Here is a 21,156-nt window from a genome sequence, read left to right as displayed (position 1 = left end):
GACACGTGTTCATAGCTTTATACTGAAACTCATGGAAGTTTACACAATGCATCCTACACTATTACCATGTCCACACGCATGTAATGCTGGGTAAAAGGTACATTTGGCATGTAATGATAAGACAGCAGTTTGAAATCGAAGTCCAAAGCAAAAAAAAAAAAAAAAACATGAGTAATAATTGGTAGCACAGTACAAGGAGGCAACATTAGTACAGTTACCAAATAGTCGAAATATAAAATTAATCCAAAAAAACAGAAAACATATGCTTTTATGTACATCCCAGTGCCTATTAGAAGGGCCTGCAGAGAACATGGGCTATCTTTAACAATGACAATAACTCCAGCAAGCCTGATATCAATATAAATATGTCTGCAAGGTGCAAAGACCTTTCCCATACATACACGCGCGCACACACATACATACATACATACATACATACACAGTGTTTGCCGCAGGTTCATTTATCTCCAGATGTGCTTTCCCATTAAAGCCTGTGCTCAATGCTTAAGTGCTTTCTGTAATTCAGGATGAACGGCGACTGTAAATGACCTTTCGCTTACACTGCTATCCCATCATACACCGTTTGGTGAGCGCCATCTAGTGGTTCATTGAGGAATATGTAAAACTTCACTGTACAGTTTATATACAGTGTCCAATTTCTGTTTTTAGTCTTCCAATGAGAACCAACACACACACACACACACACACTATACAATAAAAGCAGATCTCAGTCTGACACATGCAACACATTTGCTTTCTTTTATACAATGACGAAAGTCCCGCTAGTTTCCCGGCATCACTCGTACCTTCCGTTTCCTCAGACTCTGTGTTTGTGCAAGTAGTCGTGAGTTGGACAGTAGATAGAAATTATAATCTCCCGCTCAGTCGCTACACGTCTTTGTTTAGCATCAGTAGTAGAAAGACTAGCCTTAAAGTCTTGTCTTTAGTAAGTATTGTGTTTCAAAGGTGGGTAGCTGGTACCCTAGAGTTAAACTTTAGTTTGTTTTATACAAAAGGAGAGAGAAAGTGTTGTTCGCACTGGTCCAGCGAAGGGGATGATGGGGAGCTGGAGTGTTTTGTTTTGTTTGTTTATGGAAGTGTGTGGTTCGGTTACACGCTCTCTTTGCCTTGAGCTCCTGTCACAGTCTTGATGGAGCTTAATGTCCTGTTGAACCACGTCTTTTTGGCCGCTTGGACTTCATTCAGAGCGAGACCCAGATGATGCTCCAGATCCTACAGAAAACATTTACTGTGGGTTAGTTTATGTGCATTTTATTCAGTGACCTGAACTTGTTGGCAAGACATTCATTTAGTAAAATAATGTAAAGATCTTTTAAATTATCTTAAACATCCCTAAAGGTAATGCATTTGTATGTACGTATACAGACTAATGGTAAGTTCCAAATGGGACACACTTCACAATCATGGCTATCATACTGAAGTCCTACTCCAAACCAAAGTGCTCAAACCTAGTCACTTTGTAGGGCCCTTTGTAATGAAGGATATAGGCACTTTGGGGTCCCAAGATCCTTTGCGCAGGAAAGCTGTTTGTGTCAAACAGTGTGATCCATTCGGAATTGTTCATCCCTATGCCTTAAGGCTGATTTATACTTCTGCGTCAAACGCCGGCGTATGCTACGGCGCTAACACATAGCCCTTCGCCGTGGCCGTCGCTGTCACTGACGTGCACCTCTCAAAAATTGCAACTACACGTTGCAATGACGCATAGCGTAAGCTCTGTGATTGGTCGGCTTGGTAGCGCTGACGAGTCTGGGCGGGACTGAGAGCTGGGCGAATGGCGCGAGCGATTGTTTACAAGTGTGGAGTACCGTGAAGGAGCTCCGGATGGAAAGTTTTGTTTTGTGTTTACCTCATAGTTAAAGTTAATGCACGTCCGCCGGTTCCTGCCTCAAAATAAGCGAGTTTGAGCCACTTGTACATCCCAGAAGTGTTCAGGAAAAGCAATAAAGCAGCGAAGAAACTCGAGGAACATTTACACCTCACTGCCAACTAGCGTTTCGGAAGTGTTAATGCAGACCGACAGAGACAGCGCGCAGAAGTATAAATGCACAGCCACGCGCGTTGCATGCGCCGTGGGTTACGCCGGTCACCTGATGTAGAAGTATAAATCAGGCTTAAGGGGTCCCACATTTTTCCAGCATGCGAGCTACTAATAAAATGACCAAGTCAAAATTCCCTACCCAATCTAAAAATGCAAAACATATATTTATTTATTTATTTATAAACATATTGAGAATGCTGTATTTGGACATTATATATTGATTTACCTTGCATAACTGAATAAACACATATTGTGCAATAGTCTACAACTATTTTTGTCATTACCTTACTCTGATGACTTGCACTGAATAGAATCAGCCAGGAAAGCATAGTCTGGGCAGGAGCTGCTGATAGCCAGCCTCAAGCACACTACCAAATGATCATCAGTCATGGTGAAATAATATTTGTACTTAACCTCGCCAACTTTGCCAAGTGCTGCAAAACTATTGCCACTATAAGTTGGCATGGTTTTGTATGTGCATGCGTGGTTACCCATGTGTCAGAAAATATATCAGACTGCCTCCCCTTTATGTCATTCAAGCAACACATTTCAGTAAGGATGGATGGATAGATTTTTTTTTTTTTAATACCATGCAATCTACCCATGCAACCTTTGCGATTGACCGGTAGATCGCGATATTCATATTGGGCACACCAAAGCTGTCAGTCCAAAGAGTATGGATGATGGAGACCACTGAGCTCATTGGAACTTTCAGAGCAGCAGAAAATTTTCTGCAACTTGCCCCAGCTTTGTGCATCGAGACAATCCTATCTCAGAGGTCTACAGACAATTCCTTTGTCTTCATGCTTTGTTTGTGCTTTGACATGCACTTTCAACCATTAGATACACTTATATAGACAGGTGTATGCTTTTTCAAATCATGTCCAATCAACTGAATTTACCACAGCTGAACTCCAGTTAAGCTTCTGAAAGATCTCAAGAATGATCAGTGGAAACACAATGTACCTGAGCTCAATTTAGAGCTTCACCACAAAGGCTGTGAATACTAAGGTACATGTGATTTTTCAGGTTTATTAGTTTTAATAAATTTGCAACAATTTCAAAAAACCCTTTTTCATATTGTCACTATGGGGTATCGTTGGTAAAATATGGAGTAAATAAATTAATCCATTTTGGAATAAGGCTGTAACAAAAAAAATATGTAAAAGAGAGAAGCACTATAAATACTTTCTGGATGCACAGTTCCTATGTCCATTTTAGTGCTTCTCAGTTATGCTTGGTTTCATTGTATAATTGTTGTATTGTTTTCAGGGTGACAATGTTAACATCTGTCCAGGGGTAATGGAAGAAAAATAGCCTTTGGCAAATTTCCAGCAATGCTAATTAATGTACACTGTCCCTGCCAAATATTTTTTTTTCATGAAACTTATTTTAAACATAAAATACTATATTTGCATTTAACATATTTCTGTTTAATTAAAATCACCAAAAAATGGACTGTCATTTATATTTTCATATTCATATGTAAATAAAAATGAAATCTGTTCATCAAATAAAGCAATCGTGTCTCTTATTAGGTTATTATTCAAAAAGGAAATGATTCGCACTCATAAAGTAGTTGCTTCGTACTGTTTTTCTTTTTTTCCTCTTTACATTTATTGGGTGATTTAAAGACACAAACATTTCGGCACAATGCTTTCCTCAGTGTCTTCATAAAGACTCTCATAATACTGAACATGGTTTACGTTTACAATGCCTTTATATGTCCGTGTGGAATGAAATTTCCAATAAAGGGATGAAGATTGCTGGAGTTTGATTAAAAACATTCATTTGTGTGTAAAGGAATAAACTTTTATGGGTTTGGAATGATGTGTAGCTAAACAAATGATGACAGGTTTTTCATTTTGGGATAAACTTTTACTTTAACTTCTCTTGATCATGTGTTGGAAGAAAAGATTAAAGGAATGACTCTGCAAGAAGCTATCAAATAAAAGTGCTGATGCGGTGTAAAGTTCTGTAGCTGTTTCTACTGACCAGGGGTCATTTCCCAAACAATGATGTAACTGAACTACTATAATACGTTGCATCGATTGGGAAAGGAACGATGTAATGATGAGTAGTTGCTCTGCCGCTATGCATCTAATTACAGCACTAGAGGTGTAGTTGCAACTAAATTTGTGATGCAGTTTGCATATATTTATTGGAACAATAGATTAGGAAACACCCAATCAACTAACTATGTAACGACGGAACTTATGACCTTAGCTAACGATGGTTTTTGAAGACTTCCCAAACCAAACCATTCCCACAATGACCAATGCAATCACCCATAAAAAGCCCAAATTAAAAACTTTGTAATTACTTGTAAATACTTTGTACTTAATCATTTGTAATAAACTTGTTCTCCTACCATGCACTCCCACCATGTTCCCTCTATACAGTAACTATCACAGCATATCAAGCTCAAAAAGAAATGGCTTCAGACATGATTATTTCTGAGCTTATTGTTGTAAATACTAATAACCTCTTTACTCATCTTTCTAAATCATTTTAAAGCATATTCTCTGATTGACAAAAGCACAGTGTTAACTTCACCACCTTAAATGAAGCCAGTAAACACACTGCTATGTTGGTGGATTGGTTCTAACTAAACCCAAACACACCCCTGTGTCATTTGCATTTGTAAAGTGTGCTGATGTCTAAGAGCAAGTAGGTGGTGTCCAGTACCTGAATCTTGCACTCTGCCTCCACCAGCTGTAGTTTGGTCTGTGCGAGCTCCAGCTCCATCTCTCTCAGCTGGTTCTTCAGCGCTTCCTTCTCCTCGTCTGTGTCCTCCTCGCTGCCCTCCTTTGGAGCACTGAGCACCTTCAGGCGGCCCTCCTTACTGAAGAGATTACTGCACTTCTCACAGCCCTCCACCTTCATCTGCGCGCACACACACACACACACACACACACACACACACTCATTATCAGCTGTTTATAAACACTTTTAAGGGGTTGTTTACATGATCACTTCATGCATTTTTTTCCTGATCAGATACCTATTCAATCATGAAATGGACCGACATAGACACTTTCTGAAATGCATTCCAGATGGATATAAGTCAGATCACTCACAGTTTCAGGAGGTGGTCTTGGATGCATACAGGTAACAAATACATCTGGTTGATGAAACCACATGCATAAATTTGACTCCTCCCAAAATAAAGCATGAGAGTGCATGCATTATGGGCTACAATATATGATCATCAGATATAAGTGCAAATGCACAATCAATGGAAAGCCACAGATGACAGTTGGAGATGTTTCATTCTGTTTACATTTTTTTGTTTTATTTTTGACAGTGAAACTATGAAATGTTAACCTAATATAAAATGGCAGCATTAGCAACAGAGACACACCTACAGCCTATCTGCCTGAAAAGAGAGGAAAAATATACCGTTTTGTTTTTTTAGTCACGTTTTGTTTTTGAGAGGGTATTTCATAAACTGTAAAATTGTATTTTATTTGAAATGATATAATTTTTTTGTCCATGACTGGAGACACCAATAGACAAAAATCTTCACATTTTTATAGTGATTCCAAAAAAGTTAAATAGGTAAAACATTCTGTGACAAAAACTTAAAATGTGCACGTCATGGGCTTCTCCTTTGAAAGAAGTACTGAAAAATCATACTTGAGTAAAAGCACAATTACATGCCCAAAAATGTAGTGCAACCAGAGTGGTAGCATTCTGTAGTGCATTTAGTTATTGCCCAGCAGATACACAGCAACATAAGACGTTCATATTATTTTGATGTGCAATAACGACGTGAAATGACATTAACATTTGAATGCTTTTAGGTTGTGATAGAAAATCCAAAATCCAATGTCAAGCCAACATCCTTAATATTTGTCTTTTTGACGTCAAATACTGACGTTTATTCATCAGGTATGGCAACCAAAACCCGTCTGATAGACGTCATAGTGGTAACGTCCACACAACATCAAACTGTAACATCATTAGGCGTAGATTTTAGGGTGGATGTTGGACATTGACGTCGGCCTGATGTTGGGTTCTGGCGTCAATTGGATTTTTATTTCCAAACAAAATTGGATGTCCCCACGACATTGAGGTATATTGTTAATCTGGTGCCTGCTGGGTGTTAAAGGCCATTTCGGTCATTATACAGTAAACATCTGTCATCTTATCAGTAACCTGCATCTAAACAGTCTCTGGGCCAACGCGTGAATGATTTTGGACATCTTCTTTTGGACACTTTTAATGCTTCTAAACAGTTTGCTTCAATTAAAATTGGTCCACGTCTTGAGGTAGATCATCAGGAGGTGATTTACCTTCTATGTGTGATTTGATTAGACAGGAATTACTCGACTGATTTTTCTAATCCCCATAGACTAAAAAATAAAGTAATGACTGCAGGTTGAAGGAAAGTAGTGGTCTAATAGTACCGATACTAGAATAAAAATGTCCTCATGGGAAAGTAAAACCTTAGTATGGTTCATTTTAGGGTGCTTTCACAATTGCCTTATTTAATTTGGTTGAATTGCACTAGAATTTGTATTTTCATTTGGACAGGTCTGAATGCAGCAATCACACACCAAGACCTGCTCAAAGGGATTTTTGGTTAATTTACATCCTCTTTCATGTGGGTTGTGTTCCTATTTTAGTCAAACTGTGCCAGAGTTTGGTTTGAAGAGGAGTGAGATCCATATTTTAGTCACCGTCCACTTTTAGGTGTGCATCTGTGTTTAGTGTTCACACTTACTCAACTGAACATTACCAACAGAGCAATCGCACCAAAGGTTCAACACCCTAAATAATCACAAGCTAAATTAAGTGATATAGTCCTCTGTTATTCTTCTGTATTTGTGTGTGTTCTTGATTATTCGCTCACCCGAATCTTCTCTAGTTCTCCTCTGTTGGACGTCTGCTGTTTCTCCAGTCGCTCGCTGAGCTGAGAGCAGATCTGACACACAAACACACAAAGGTCAAAAGCCACATCAATACACTACACATGCTTTTTGTTCAAGAGGATAGAGAAACCAAGTTTACTGGAAAAGGTCAAACATCATGACTTCAACATGCAATCTTTCAACGTCTCTCTCCTGTTACAGGATGTCGCATGTCCCCCTTTATCTTTGTGTAATCCCAGAATCCCAAAGCTCAGGTCAGCAGCAGATCTCTGATTTTTAACCTAAATCCATTTCTCATGGATCTGTGAGGTTCATGAACTCTTTTCTTAACCTGATATACATCCTTTTCCAGGCCATTGCTGAATCAATGCAGTCAGCATATATTCATTTGGAGAACATTTACCATGCATTCTCAGCAGGGCAGATGAAGTCTCAGATGAACTTATGACCAAATGAGCAGGGATGATGCAACCCCTAAGATCAGGGTTTCTGCAGGTTTCACCAAGTTAAATTTAAAAGTTAAGGCATTTTAAGACCATTATGAATGAAATTTTAGACTCATAAAGGGGCTGAAGTCTAAGGATTTTTCGAATGGCTCAGCCGGACAAGATTTTTTACCCCTATAATATATATATATATATATATATATATATATATATATATATATATATATATATATATATATATATATATATATATATATATATATATAATTGAATACGTTTAATAATGCAATAATAATAAAAAAATTCTATATTTTAAATATTTCATAGCTAAATATTTCAACCTGTTATCCAACACTCACTTTTGGGGATTTATACCAACCTAACTTTAAATAGTAACAATTTTTGACCCCAGTAAGCTGTAAGCATAAATTAGGTCTCCTTGGAAAGAATCAGCAAAACAAGTTGTGTAAAAACAAGCAAGCTTTACTTGCATCCATACACTTTTTCCCAACATAAACTTAAAAAATAAAAAAGTGAACAAATGTTTAAACGTTTTGAAAACTATAATAAATGAAATATATGCACAACAATCTGTCCAGGTCAGTGTCCTTAGCAGTAAATACATGGAGCAGTTTAAAACAAATGTTATTGTATAGAAAATAGTTAAACCATCATGATAAATACAGTAAAAATGACCTTTTCAAATAAAAACTTTAAAAGCCCCTTTCACACATACAGACAAAGCTTGTATGTGTGAACAGGTCCTTTTTGAAAATACCGGTAAATTCGTTCTGGCTATTTTCCGGAAAGAGAAGTTGTAACATTACCGGCAATTTGCCGGAATGCTGCGCTGTGTGAATGCAGAAGGAAGATTACCGTAATAAGCGCGTGCACGTCTAGAACGTGCTGACGTGAGACGTCTGTTTTAGCCAATCAGAACAGTCAGACGCATTTACGTCCGCGCGGTTTGTGAGGATAAAAGCCTTTGAATATTTTTCCAGACACATTTAGCTGCTAGAAGTTAGTCAGATCATGTTTATATGTTCTTCTTAATGCCAACTGTGTAAATAATCATCGATGAGATGCTTATGATAAGCCGTTGTTTGTTTACCTTCAAGCTTTGCGTGTGCCTGTGAAACAGCCTATGAGCGCCTGCACACGCACATATTATGAACATCTCGACATGCGAAAGTGATCCTGCGAAAGTTGTTCACAATATTGATCATCCACAGAGTTTGTAATTTAGTCAAATGTTTACAAATACAAGCGCAGCCGTTTAAAGCTCATTTGTGGTGAATGATGTCAGAATTTACCGGTATTTTGGAATGGATGTGTAAATGCTCTTTTCCGGAAAATTTCCGTAACGTCCTCGCCTGTGTGAACAGCGCTTTTTTCAATATACCGGTACAGGGTATCTGCACATTTTTTAACAAGAAATTTAAGACCTTTTAAGACCTTTTTAAGTCCTCTAAAATGAAAATTTAAGACTTTACCTAAACAAAAAAAAAAAACAGGAAAATGTTCAGTGTGTCAACACAGAATGATGTGGTGAAGCATTAGCGTGGCACAACTCACTAGAGCCACGCTCACAGGGGCGGACTGGCCATCTGGCAATTCTGGCAAATGCCAGAAGGGCTGGACCATTTTTTAAATGTGGGCACCTATTTTATTTATTTATTTTTTCATATGTATTGTTTTTTAAATGTAGGCATCTTTTATTTTGTTTGAGATGTGAATATTATGATGATGATGATGGTGGTAATAGTAAGAATAATAGTAAATGTTAGGCACTGGCCCAATTGGCAACAACCGGCTGGTTTTGAGATGGGCCGACCCAATCTGAGGCTACTCAGATGTAATCAAAATCTGGCAAGAATGTTAAACAAACAGTAAGTGCAAAAAAAAAAAAGGGAAAGGAAGTCAAGTCAGACATTGCCAAATACATAAAATTTACTGAACTAGTCTCGAAAGGGGTCAGTGTGATGGCGCAGTAGGTAGTGCTGTCGCCTCAGAGCAAGAAAGTCGCTGGTTTGAGCCTCATCTGGGTCAGTTGGTGTTTCTGTGTGGAGTTTGCATTTTCGCGTGGATTTCCTTCTGGTTTCCTTCACAAGTCCAAACACATGCTATAGGTGAATTGGGTAGGCAAATTGTGAATTGGGTAAGCCAGTATATTGGGTTGCAGCTTTAAGGGCATCCGCTGTGTAAAACATATGCTGGATAAGCTGACGGTTCCCAGATTAATAAAGGCACTAAGCCGAAAAGAAAATGAATGACATGATTGCATATATAAATGGGTTGCTTTTGTTCCAGTCACATACATTAAATGTTTAAATATCTCTTAAATATGGTACTGCTTATATCATTTTACCATCTGTACACCAATATAAGTAGTGAATGTGCGTGTCCTTGGGTGGGGCTGTGTCGGTGTGGTAATGTGGGCTGGTGTGGCTACAGTGCCAGGGCTGACTTTTAGTCCCAGTCCGCCCCTGCACGTTCAAGACAGGTCAAAGGGACGCAAAAACTTTTATGCCGAGTGCTGATTGACCTTACAACCCTGACAACAGGGTACCGGTCTCGTCAGTTGCTCAACGTCTAAAGTGCAAGTATAAGTCTTCGTTGCTGCGTTCATGGATTCATCGAACTATATGATGAAAGCATCCTTGTTTGCTTGTGAAATTAGTTTCTTCTTTAGGTATGGGGCAACACCAAATCGTGCTAAATATACAGTTTTGTCTCTTCCACATGTGAACGTACTCGCACACTCTGAGTCAGGGAACATTGCTTGAAAAACTAGGTGGACGTCCTCATTTGAGGTGTACGAGTGGTGGCGGCTTACGGTTTGAAATACCCACAGTATTTCGGCCTTAAATGTAACTATATTCGCAAAGCTGCTGAAGGCATTGCTAGAAGTGGACGGCCTTGTGGAAGGCTGAGGTCGAAGTGCTCGATGAGAACACACTTATGGGCAAACTACTTGCCTGTGACTACACATACTTTTTGTGCTTCTCTGCTTTCATGTGTGAATCGAGCGATTTGCGGCCCATTGTCCCCAGTTTTATCGTCTTTTTACATAAAGCACACCTCCCTTCATGATTACTGGCTGTTTTCTTTAGCCACCCCCGATACTTTTCGTCCTCCAACCAATTGTCATCAAACAAACATTTGCCCATGCTTGCGATTCGCAAAATGCTGTGGTGGCGAAGTATCAACGCAACGCATTCATCAATCACTTGTATGTCACCTATGGAATGATGCAGGTTGCACCCACAAAGTGCTGCCCCCAAATGTTGCGCTGGTCAAATAGCGGTTGAAAAAAACGAATAAAAAAGACGAGTTGGACATGAAATTTAAGATCCCACATGAAATTTAAGACCTCCTTATGGAAAATTACAGAATTCAAGACATTTTCAGACCTTAAAAATCGAAAATTTTATTTAAGACATTTCAAGACTTTTTAAGGACTCGCGGGGACCCTGCGGTAAAGTCTTTCCGAAAATTTTCCGGATATTTACCGGTATCACTGTGTGAAAGGGGCTAAAGTTTTATTGAGATGGATTGTTGGTGATTGTATGGGTTTTGGCCAGATTGGGTAGCAATACATGAACAAAGGAAAATTAAGATCTGTTAAAAAACATTTAAGACCTACAGCACAATATTTTAGTAAATTTAAGAGTTTTTAAGGTCTAAAATTTTGATTTTAGTATTTAAGACCCTGTGGAAACCCCGTAGAGTATTCCTGCTGTATATTTCGAGCCATGACACTGGTTAACCTTCAGGTTTCTGAGGGAGTTTTGGGGCCGTGGAGAAGTTTTGACATGCACTGACATTTGTATTGTTTTCAGTATCTTAATAACATATTATTGGCTAAAGTGTGGTAATACCGTTAAAAGCACAAGCTGGGCTACAACAATACCTAAGCAGTATGTTTGTATGGGTTTGTGTATTTGAGAAAGAAAGGTTTTGTGTGTAGTTTGTGAAAAACAAAAAATTTAAAGTCACTGAAATAAGATTGTGAAACACAAAGAGAACATTTGTTCACAAGACTTTTGGGAACTAGATCTTGTAGCCTAGTGTTTTTGCTTCAAAATAATGTGGAAATCATCTTGTTTACCCGCTCACAGAAAACAATATATTGAATTAAATTGTCTAAGTCACTTTTTGAGTGAAAATGGTCTATGCAAAAAGGTGTTAACTATCATTAATAATGCAGTGAGTCACATCTGAGAAGACAAAGACCTGCATAATAAACTGCATAATGAGCCATCAGACTGGCACATGACTAAGAGGGAAGAGTTTCAAGAAAGAATCTGAGAAAAAATTTAGTCTACATGTTTTAGTTTGCAGTTTATTTAAAATATATTTAACTATCACACAAAATAACTTGAGATACATGTTTGAGAGTCTGTACACAGTATAAAACTCTGCAAACTATACCGCTGAGGGTTAAAACTGAAGTATTACTCAATTTTGATGTAAATATAAAATGTATGTAAAGCAACCTGCGCTTAGGCACTGTTCAAGGTAACTGTACCTAGTGTGAGTACGCCCTTAGTAACACAGTTGAGAACTGGGATAGTGGAGTGATGCGCGTTGATGTTTGTGGTATTACTGTTAGTCAGTCATATAGCCCGTTTCCACTGAGTGGTTTCTGGACGTTTCCACTATCAATGGGTATCTAAAAGAGACCCGTACCGTACCACTTTTTGGTTACCCTTTGCAAATGGTACCAAACACGAAAAAAGGGAAGCAAAAGGCGGAGCAAGACCCACAGCTGAACGCTATTGATTTACAAACATATGTCATTTGCAAAAGCAGGAGAATTAAAACAAAAAAAAACACCATTTTTAAAAACACAGTCAAGGCATTACACTGTAATACTATATGCATAAAATAACAAGCCATGGTCGACCCGAGCTCAAACAAACCTTGTCGCTGTCTTGATGAACAGCCAAAAAGCCAAGAATAACAAAATCTGCTGTGTCCTGTTGATATTTTAAGAGCCCGTGTGTGTGCTTTCACTTTCTCCAGAGAGCTCGTCGCGCGTCTATAATTAAATGAATTAACTTGTTTAGCTCAATAAATTAATAAATTAAAATTAATAACGTGCGCGAGATTATTGAAGCGCTTCTGATATCTGATCCTTTAAGAAAGGACAAACGTGAGAGTGAAGCTTGAAAAAACAAAGGGGAAGCTGGAAAAAACTGCAACAAATGATGCTTCTGCAACCTAAAACTGCCATGTTTAATTTTATTTTATACAGTTATAATCAAATTAAGTTTATAGAAAGGTTGGTAATAAACATTTATCCACAAGTATTTATGAGTATGAAGCATCTGTTTTGTGAGAAGTTCTTCTCATGTGATATGTGAAAGAACCGTGTGGCTTTACTGTAGACATTTCCGCAACCTGGGCTCATTGTGGAAACGTAGTCCAGTGGACGTTTCTGGAGACCGCGGAATACGTCCTGGCGGGTACGTAGGGCTGCAGTTTTTGTTTTCGCAAATTCGTGAGAGGCCACTGTTGTGCACTTTTTCGCGTCTCAGACGCCTCTCGCGAGTGTGGTTCGCGCCCGCGCTGTTCTCATGTGAACCCACCAGAGGCCGCTGTCCGACTGACAGGATGATTGACTGCGCGACCGGCCAATCGGCCGACCCACCCTCCTCCTTCCCTGAACCCAACCAATTTTACCGATCGACCCGCCCGCCTGCTCGCTTCCCTAAACCCGAGCAACAGTTTACAAAAAGCCGTCCAAAAAAAGAAAAGCCCTGGGTTTTTTTTTCTACCGCGTTTTCGGATTTCACCGCGTTCTCACCCTGTTACGAAACTTGTTCACTTAATTTTTGGGATTCTGTTTTTGTCTTACGTGATTGCTGGAACCGCTCTTCCCTGGACTCGAAACTGATCGCCATGGTCGACTTCTCTCTGCATCTCGAGCCTGCCTACACGGTGAGCTGAGTGGACAAACGGGGAAACCCTCCACAAGGAGGTAAGTGGTCGGCAGGCAGGCCGGTCGGCCGGCAAGCGCGATAGGGAACAGCGTCACACCGCCCCTTAGCGTTTGCTTGAAAAAAATAAACGCGGCCGTACATACCTGCCGGGACGTATTCAGCTGTCCCCAGAAACGTTCGCAAGACTTCGTTTTCAGAATGAGCTTGGGTTGCATTTCCGAGTAAAAATGACGTCGTTTGAAACGTTCTGTTGTACACCACGACCACCAAAAGGGTCCCATTTTGCAAATGCAAGCCTGATAAAGATGACCAATAATAACAGTCACTGTAATATGGACCGGGTTTCGAGTGGCTGTCAAAGTTGGTGACCTGGTGGTGTTACAGACTGTAGCAAACCAGGAATTACGAGAGAAAATACAAAATAGGGGGCTGGCGGGAGATGGGTCTGAAACAGTAGATTCGCAGAGAAAAAAAAGGAGTGTTGGCAGGTGTACTTATTATATTCATTTCTGTCATGTGTGACAGTAAAAATGCAACATAACATCAACAACTCAAATATGAGCCACTCATTTAGCTAACAAACAAACAAACAAACAAATGCATGGCTTATATTTTCATTAAACAAAATTTTTACAGACGCAGTTTGCGCTCCAGTGATGTCAGTCAGGAATAATGTATTTATTTGCGAACGACTTTTGAATGGCGCCTGAAACATTGTATAGAAAGTTTTCTTTTATGTTCCGGCTTTGTGTTCTGCCAGCCTTGTCTTCAGACGGCAGATGTGTTAAAGCTTTCCTCCTCGCACTAATGAGCCTTCTGTGTGAATGTGTGTTCACTTCACACTGGGAAGCTGTCCAGCGCGATACCTGCAGGCCTTTGACGCTCATTGTGTGTTGTCTGGCTCATGGAAGCAATAAGAGTGCGAGTGTGTGTGTGTGTGTGCATGAGACAGAGCTGGTTCAGCTCAGAGGACACCATTATCATGCTCCACCATGAATCATGCTGTCAGCGGCCCCATTAAAATGAGCTCTGCAGGGACAGCAGCTCAACTATTTTTCAGAGAAGCTCTCATACTGCACTGAAGGTGCTACTTTCAGGCCAGCTTCTCCTCTACGCTCAACACACACATCACATCAGCATTTAAACATACATGAGCTCCAGCTTGAACTTATATGTTTGTTGGAAAAAGGTGGATTTAGTACCTGACTTCCAAAAACAGAAATAGTAAATAAAAACTGTGTTTTGTGCTAGCTGTCTTGTCATCATCGGAGAGTACGATTTTTATTTTACTCATTCTGACTAGCAGCAGAATATCTTGAGGTAAAAGCTTCTGTGCTCCTATTGGTTAGAATCACAGGTGTGCAGAATTGCAGACATCTGACATTTACTGTATGTATTAATGTGATAAGTGCAAACAATAATTCTCTTTAAAGTTGTTGAATTGAATAATGTCCTGATGGAAGGGAGGTTGGAAACTAATTAAGGTGAACATGACTGCAATGATAAACAGACATTTTACACTATATGTGCATGAATGCATTTAAGGCTGCATATACACTGGAGATCTTGATAGTCGATTCTGATTTTGTGACTGTATCCGATTTTTTTGGTGACCTGCTCACATCATCTTTTACACTGCACACGGCAAAGGGGCAATGAGCAGGAAAAAAAAAAAGAGCGGGCGCTGACTGACGCTGATAATAAAACCGTCCTTTTCTCCGTTCCTGTATCTAATCTGTTTGCAGGGTCGTTGTTTTACTAAAATTTATGACAGAAAAGTTCTCATTTGGTCATTTTCTTTTAGTCTAGGCCTTTTTTAAACCAGTAGGTATTAATGTAATGTCCATGACATGATTTATACACGTGATGTATGCAGTAGTTTTATATTAGTTTAAATTGGTTACGTGGCAGATATTGCGCTCTCTTTTGCTCTTGCTGTTAATATGCTTAAATACTTGTGCTACATGACAATATAAAAGCCTTTTAAGTCCACGTGTATGAGATTTAAGGTTTGCGACTCTACTGAAGTCTGTTCTGAAAGCGTCAGTCTGACGTCCTTATGGTTTTTAATGATGCGCGTTTCACATTGACAGGTGAAAATCCCATTTACCTGCTTACACTGCAGACACAAGGGCATGGATCCGATTTATATTTGTATAAATTATCACAAATACACAAGGCCTGAATCTGATTTTAATAAATCTGAGTCCATGTGATTTGTTCCTGCTTACATGTACATTTGATCTGTGCCACATGGGAGAAAAAAAAGGTAACTGAGTGACTTGAACCATGCAGTGTAAATGCAGCCTAGTCTCAGGAGGCAATGATCTGGATATGAAATAATGGGGTTTCCTCACCTGTATTGAATGAGATTGAGAAATGTTAGCTATATTGTGTCATTATACAGGGTTCCCAGAAGAACCTTTTTAATTTTCACCCCAGCACAGCCATGAAAACTTAACATTTCACTTACACTTAAAATTTGTTACAAATGTTAGAGCAATTTTCAAAAACTTTGACTTTTTTTTTTAAAAGTCATGTTCAAAGAAGGGTAATCAAATTTGTTGAATGCAATGCTGATGATAGTCAAATGCGGTGTCTGAGGTATTGATAAAATGTGCGTTATTTGTCAGTGCTGTTGTACAAGAATTTGGCATTTTTCTTTCAAATTCTTTCAAATTTAATTCATGGACTTTCATGTTTGTTTTTAAGTACTTTTCAGGTCTTGAATCCATATGTCTGAAATTTAAATTCTTTTAAGAAGCCCGGGAACCCTGATAATAATGTAATTTAATGGCAAATATGCTTTGCCGCTACAAACTAAATTTATTAGGTGGTAGAAGGGCCAACATGTCACTTTTGATCACAATAGATGCTGACCCCTGGTCTAGATCCTTAACGTGACTAGTTATTAATTATTTATTTATGTTTTGTATGTTCATTTATTTTATCTTCATTACTTTTTGGAGGAGGAAATTAAATGTTAAAATGTCGGTTTTTAAATGTTCATTCTCAATGTCACTGATCGCTTCTGGAATGTTCTACTGTTTAAAAAAAAAAACAACAACAACAACAACAAAAAAAAAAACATGTCAAAAATGACCGAACCTATTGTGGAGGTCCAAAAATGCCTTTTTTTTGTCAGGACAGCATTAAACACTCCAATCACCATGCCAGATGTTGTTGATCAGGACACATTTCACAACATTAAATGATTGATTTTTATATCCTGGCACCCACTGCTGCTCACAAATTCCCACAACACTCAACATTAAATGAATCATGCCAGAATCAGGCTAATATTATGTAGGTTTGCGCAAGGGACTTCGTTCATCAATCTGTTGTTGACTGGATGAAGGCAGATTTTAATTAAGCTTTTAGAGGACAGAAGACGCACTGGATAAAGCAGTTTCACTGAATCATTTCTGAGTCTTTTTTTTTTATTAAAAATCATTTACTCAATAATTTTCCTTCGGCTTAGTCCCTTATTTGTCAGGGGTCACCAGAGCGGAATAAACTACCAACTATTCCGGCTTATGTTTTACGCAGTAGAGTACTGGGAAACCCTTATACACTCTTACACTCAAACACACTCTATACACTATGGCCTATTTAGTTCATCCAATTCACCTATAGTGCATGTCTTTGGACTGTGGGCGAAACCAGAGAACCCAGACAAAATCCAAGCAAACAAGGAGAGAAAGTGCAAAGTCCACACAGAAATGCCAACTGGCTCAGCTGGCACTTGAACCAGCGACCTTCTTCCTGTGAGGTGACAGTGCTAACCACTGAGCCACCATGCCACCTTGATTAAAAACTGTCAAGTAAAAAAATTGATATTGAAATGCAAGCACGGATAAATAATTGACATTAAGACCAGCAATTTTCTATTTCATGCCAACGCTGCTGGAGAAGGACTGTTCGAGACACTGATACCATAATTGCCAGCTGGGATACTGAAACCCTAATCAGTGTGCCAAAATTTCAACCATACGGCTCAAACGGCTGACAGACTTCCAGCCAGGAGGAACAGCAGAAGAAAAAGACCAGATAAAATATGCGCATACACCAAACAATAGCACTTGAGGCTTTTAAATACATAAGATGTATTGTGGTTTGTCTCTTCCAGGCTAATGATCATTTATTTAGGAGAAGTTACATGACTGAAAATAAAAACCTAAAAGGTAATCAAAAGAATAATAGCAGAAAGGTCTGAAGAAAATGGTGGTTCTTTAAAAGCCTTGGATTAGATTTCTTAGTGATACAGTTGCAGCTTTCTTATAACTTAAGCTTAATTTGAGCAAGATCTTGTCGTGTCTTGTTCTGGAAAAGTCAGATTTTTGCAGAGGCAGTCAAGCATTATTTGATTCTTTATAAACATGAGTAAATCAGATAATAAGCTTCGTCAAAGGAGATCTCGAAAAGATGGAACTACAGCCCCTGGATCAGGATAGCAGGAGACTGAAGCAAAGCGATCTCAAGTGAGCCAAAAACATGAAGTAGAGGGCTGTGGGCTCTTCTTGAATTGTCATTTAATTTTTTTTTTTACATGGCACATAGCAAAGGGAATGAATGTCAATAGTGTTAGTAAACTGAACAGTGATGTTCCATAAAAATTATGTTTTGTAGACAGTTTTTTTTTTTTGCACAAATGACTCATGTATGGCACAAATTAATAAAGATTGTTCAGAAATGTGATGCTTTTTTTTCCGAGTTATCACCGTGGTGACTTTTATTTCCAGGTTTTGTTCCAGAAATTGTTCATTTAAAAATTAAGCACTGGGTAAAGAAGTTAACGTCTTCAGATTTTACCGCAAGGCTATGAAAACTGTACAGCTTTTATAAATTTTGATGCCAAACGTGTACTCTATGAAATGATGCAGTGTTTGGATATCACAACTAAATGATGAACAATCACATGCCTCAAACTGACAATCTTTGGGCAAAACACAACACATAGTAAAACTGGTGTTTCAGTGTTTGCTTGTGGGTGAAAATAACATCAAACAATGTTGCAAAACATGAAAGCGGGAGTAAAGAAATGGTCAATTTTCTTTTTTTCATCCTTGCAGCATAAAAGCAAAGCCCCTTTAAGGCAAGTCATTTCACTTAGCGGCTATTTTTGAAACGCCACTAGGGCAGTATGTTTGGGCATTCTGTCTGAATTGGGAAGCATCAAATTCTCCAAAACTGTTTGCCAAGCTTACATTTACATTACATATTTGGAATCATCATTAAAATCAAACAACAACCGTCTCAAAATCAGCATTTTTTCAAGGTGCTGGAGCAATTGCGCATGCGCACTCGAAAGAAACGAGATAACGACACAAACCATATTTATGGCCATACTACATATTATCATCATCTGGATAATGATCATCAGATCGTGCTGCTCTTCTAAAGATAAAACTTGGTCCAGATGGTGAATCTCCTCCAGAAATGACATGAACACTATGTTTACAAGTTTATGGGTGTTTAAGTAGTTGCTGTAATGTGTGTGTGACAGTATGGATTGTACCTTGCGTTTGTTTCATAAAAATTACAAAATCAAAAAACTTCTGTTTTCAAGTGCATTTGGCTCAATTAAAAGTACAGCTTTCAAATATGTGGATATATTTAATATGTCTGTTCAGGTAGTGATCGCTGAGATTCCAGTGCATATGTTGACCATCAAAACTGTCGTAAAATCTCACATCTGGTCCAAGCTTTTCCCCGATGAAACGTTTTTCTATAGTGATTGCCGATTGGCTCCTTGGTTAATAGGCGGGGCTTAATTCGCCATATTGACATTTACACTATTCCCCATTCAATACTATACAAGTGTCAAGACTTGTCTTTGATAAAAGCCAGTAGCAGTCACCAATACTTAAAATTATCATGCAACAGTTTACCTACATTTTCCGTCTGAAATTTTAGTGCATAAAAAAATGACCTAATGTAGTGTTAATCCTATTTACACACTGCTTCAGAAAATTCATCATTTAAAAAGAAATAAGATTTTCTATTTTTTGCATTCGTAGCAAATATTTTGACAATTAAGAGCCACTGTGTGAATGAAAAACAAATTTGTCAACTTTATCTCACAACGTCTTCATGACAAACGTGAAGTGAGGAATACAAAAACTGATTTTGGTGAATGGTTGAGAGCCACTGCTGTAGCCTACTGTATGCTGTTTTCAATGGTGTGTGTTCATACTTTTGACATACTGCCAGTCTCTGTTCAGGATCAGTTCGAATCAACGGACACAGTATTTCTTTTTCTTTTTTTGAAGAAGCGAGAGGGGAACTGCGTGGAGACTCTATTTTTTTCCCCCACAAGAAATACATTAATTCACATGGGTCAAGGTATCTGGGCATGGCAATAATTTCTGATAAAAAAAAAATAATAATTGTACATTGGATAATTATACCGCAAATATTGATGAAAAGGTAAAAACCCTGCGTTTAGCACTGTGAAACATCAGATTACAAACCGCGCTGACTTACAGATAAATTATGAGCAATATGGGTTTAGAATCACCGAGGTTAACCAGCTCAACAGATCACTTTTAGAAGAGCTGCCGAAGACAAAAACTAAAGCAAGCATAAAAATAAATCAGGCAAATATTTGGCAGGGCAAGGAAAACCTACTGTAAAAGCAATGCACATTTATCGAGTGCCTCAGTTAAGAGTTTTATGAAGGTCGTTTAATTGGATGATGGGGTGTTTTAAGATGAGACATGACAGAGACTGGACCATTTAAAGTGATTTAGAGTTTGGTACGGCCACAGTGTCCTAATAGAGGCATAGTGGACTTCATTACAGTGATAGAAGGCCCATGGAATCTCAAACAGGACCAGCGGGCCATGCAAGTCAGTGTGTGTCTTCACCTGTTTGTATTCGCCGATGATGGAGCCGTTCTTCTTGATCTCGGACTCAGATTTATCCAGCTCTCTCCGACACATCTCCTTCAGCTGAAAACACAGATGTAAACGCAAGTTATAGACTATTTCAATGTGGTCTTGTCATTGGCCGATAAACATTTTCTGCTCGTTATGAAAGTATTTTATAACTGTAACAAGAGGCAATTCAATCAAAACTGATGTTAAAACAACAATCATAACATCATTTATCAATATGTGACTCTTTTTGGATTCTTGGAAGCTATAGAAATTAAAAAAAGTAAAACAGGAAATATGTTGGGACCATTGTTTTTGTTTACATCCTTCAAAATGGTCTATAAACTCTTCTGCTTTTTCAACTAAATAGAAATCAGTCATATTACAACGATACTATATTTAAGCCAAGTGTCCCCTCTGGAGGACATCGATTTAGGACAAGTGTGTGCACCGCCTAGACTGTTCCACAGCCTCAAAACAATCAATTCAAACACACATCCAGCATACTGTGAGTTTGCTCTCGTTCTATGATATTAAAGAATAAACTATAAACTCTGACATAAATATAGTAAACCATTACTCATTATGGATTTACTGAGGAGATGACTTGAATCTTTATTTAAAAGATTTGTTTAAATGTGACCTATTATTAGGCCCACACAGAATATGCGCGCGCAGAAATCCACAGATTTCTGCATATTTTTAGCACATCATTGAGTCTATTTATTTGTTTAAATATGTGTAAATGTATATTTATTAAGTTTTAAATTAAGTTCAGTAATAATATTGACTAATCGAAAAATGTTCATTTGATTTATTTACAATAAAGTTTGTAAAGTAATATTTTTTGTCTTTTAGTAAATTTATTATATGAAAGAAATGCTATACCAATGCTTTGCTTTTTGCATTGTAAACCTTAAATAAAAGTTCAAAATCATTCTGCAT

General features: G+C 38.3%; 1 protein-coding gene across 3 annotated transcripts in view; it reads right to left on the bottom strand.

Moving 5' to 3' along the window:
- rabgap1 (RAB GTPase activating protein 1) overlaps positions 1-21,156 on the bottom strand; it is a 149,972-nt gene continuing 128,816 nt past the window's right edge. For all 3 annotated transcript variants that reach the window (XM_073914455.1, XM_073914456.1, XM_073914457.1), the window contains 4 exons: positions 20,203-20,286; positions 6,921-6,992; positions 4,751-4,948; positions 1-1,233 (listed from right to left, as the gene is read on the bottom strand). In XM_073914455.1, coding sequence (XP_073770556.1) covers positions 1,111-1,233; positions 4,751-4,948; positions 6,921-6,992; positions 20,203-20,286 — 477 coding nt within the window. In that variant the 3' untranslated portion in view covers positions 1-1,110. The remainder of the gene's footprint in view (positions 1,234-4,750; positions 4,949-6,920; positions 6,993-20,202; positions 20,287-21,156) is intronic.

Source organism: Danio rerio, chromosome 10 (assembly GCF_049306965.1).
Source record: "Danio rerio strain Tuebingen ecotype United States chromosome 10, GRCz12tu, whole genome shotgun sequence".
Lineage (NCBI taxonomy): Eukaryota > Metazoa > Chordata > Actinopteri > Cypriniformes > Danionidae > Danio > Danio rerio.
This window is presented reverse-complemented; position numbering and strand designations above follow the sequence as displayed.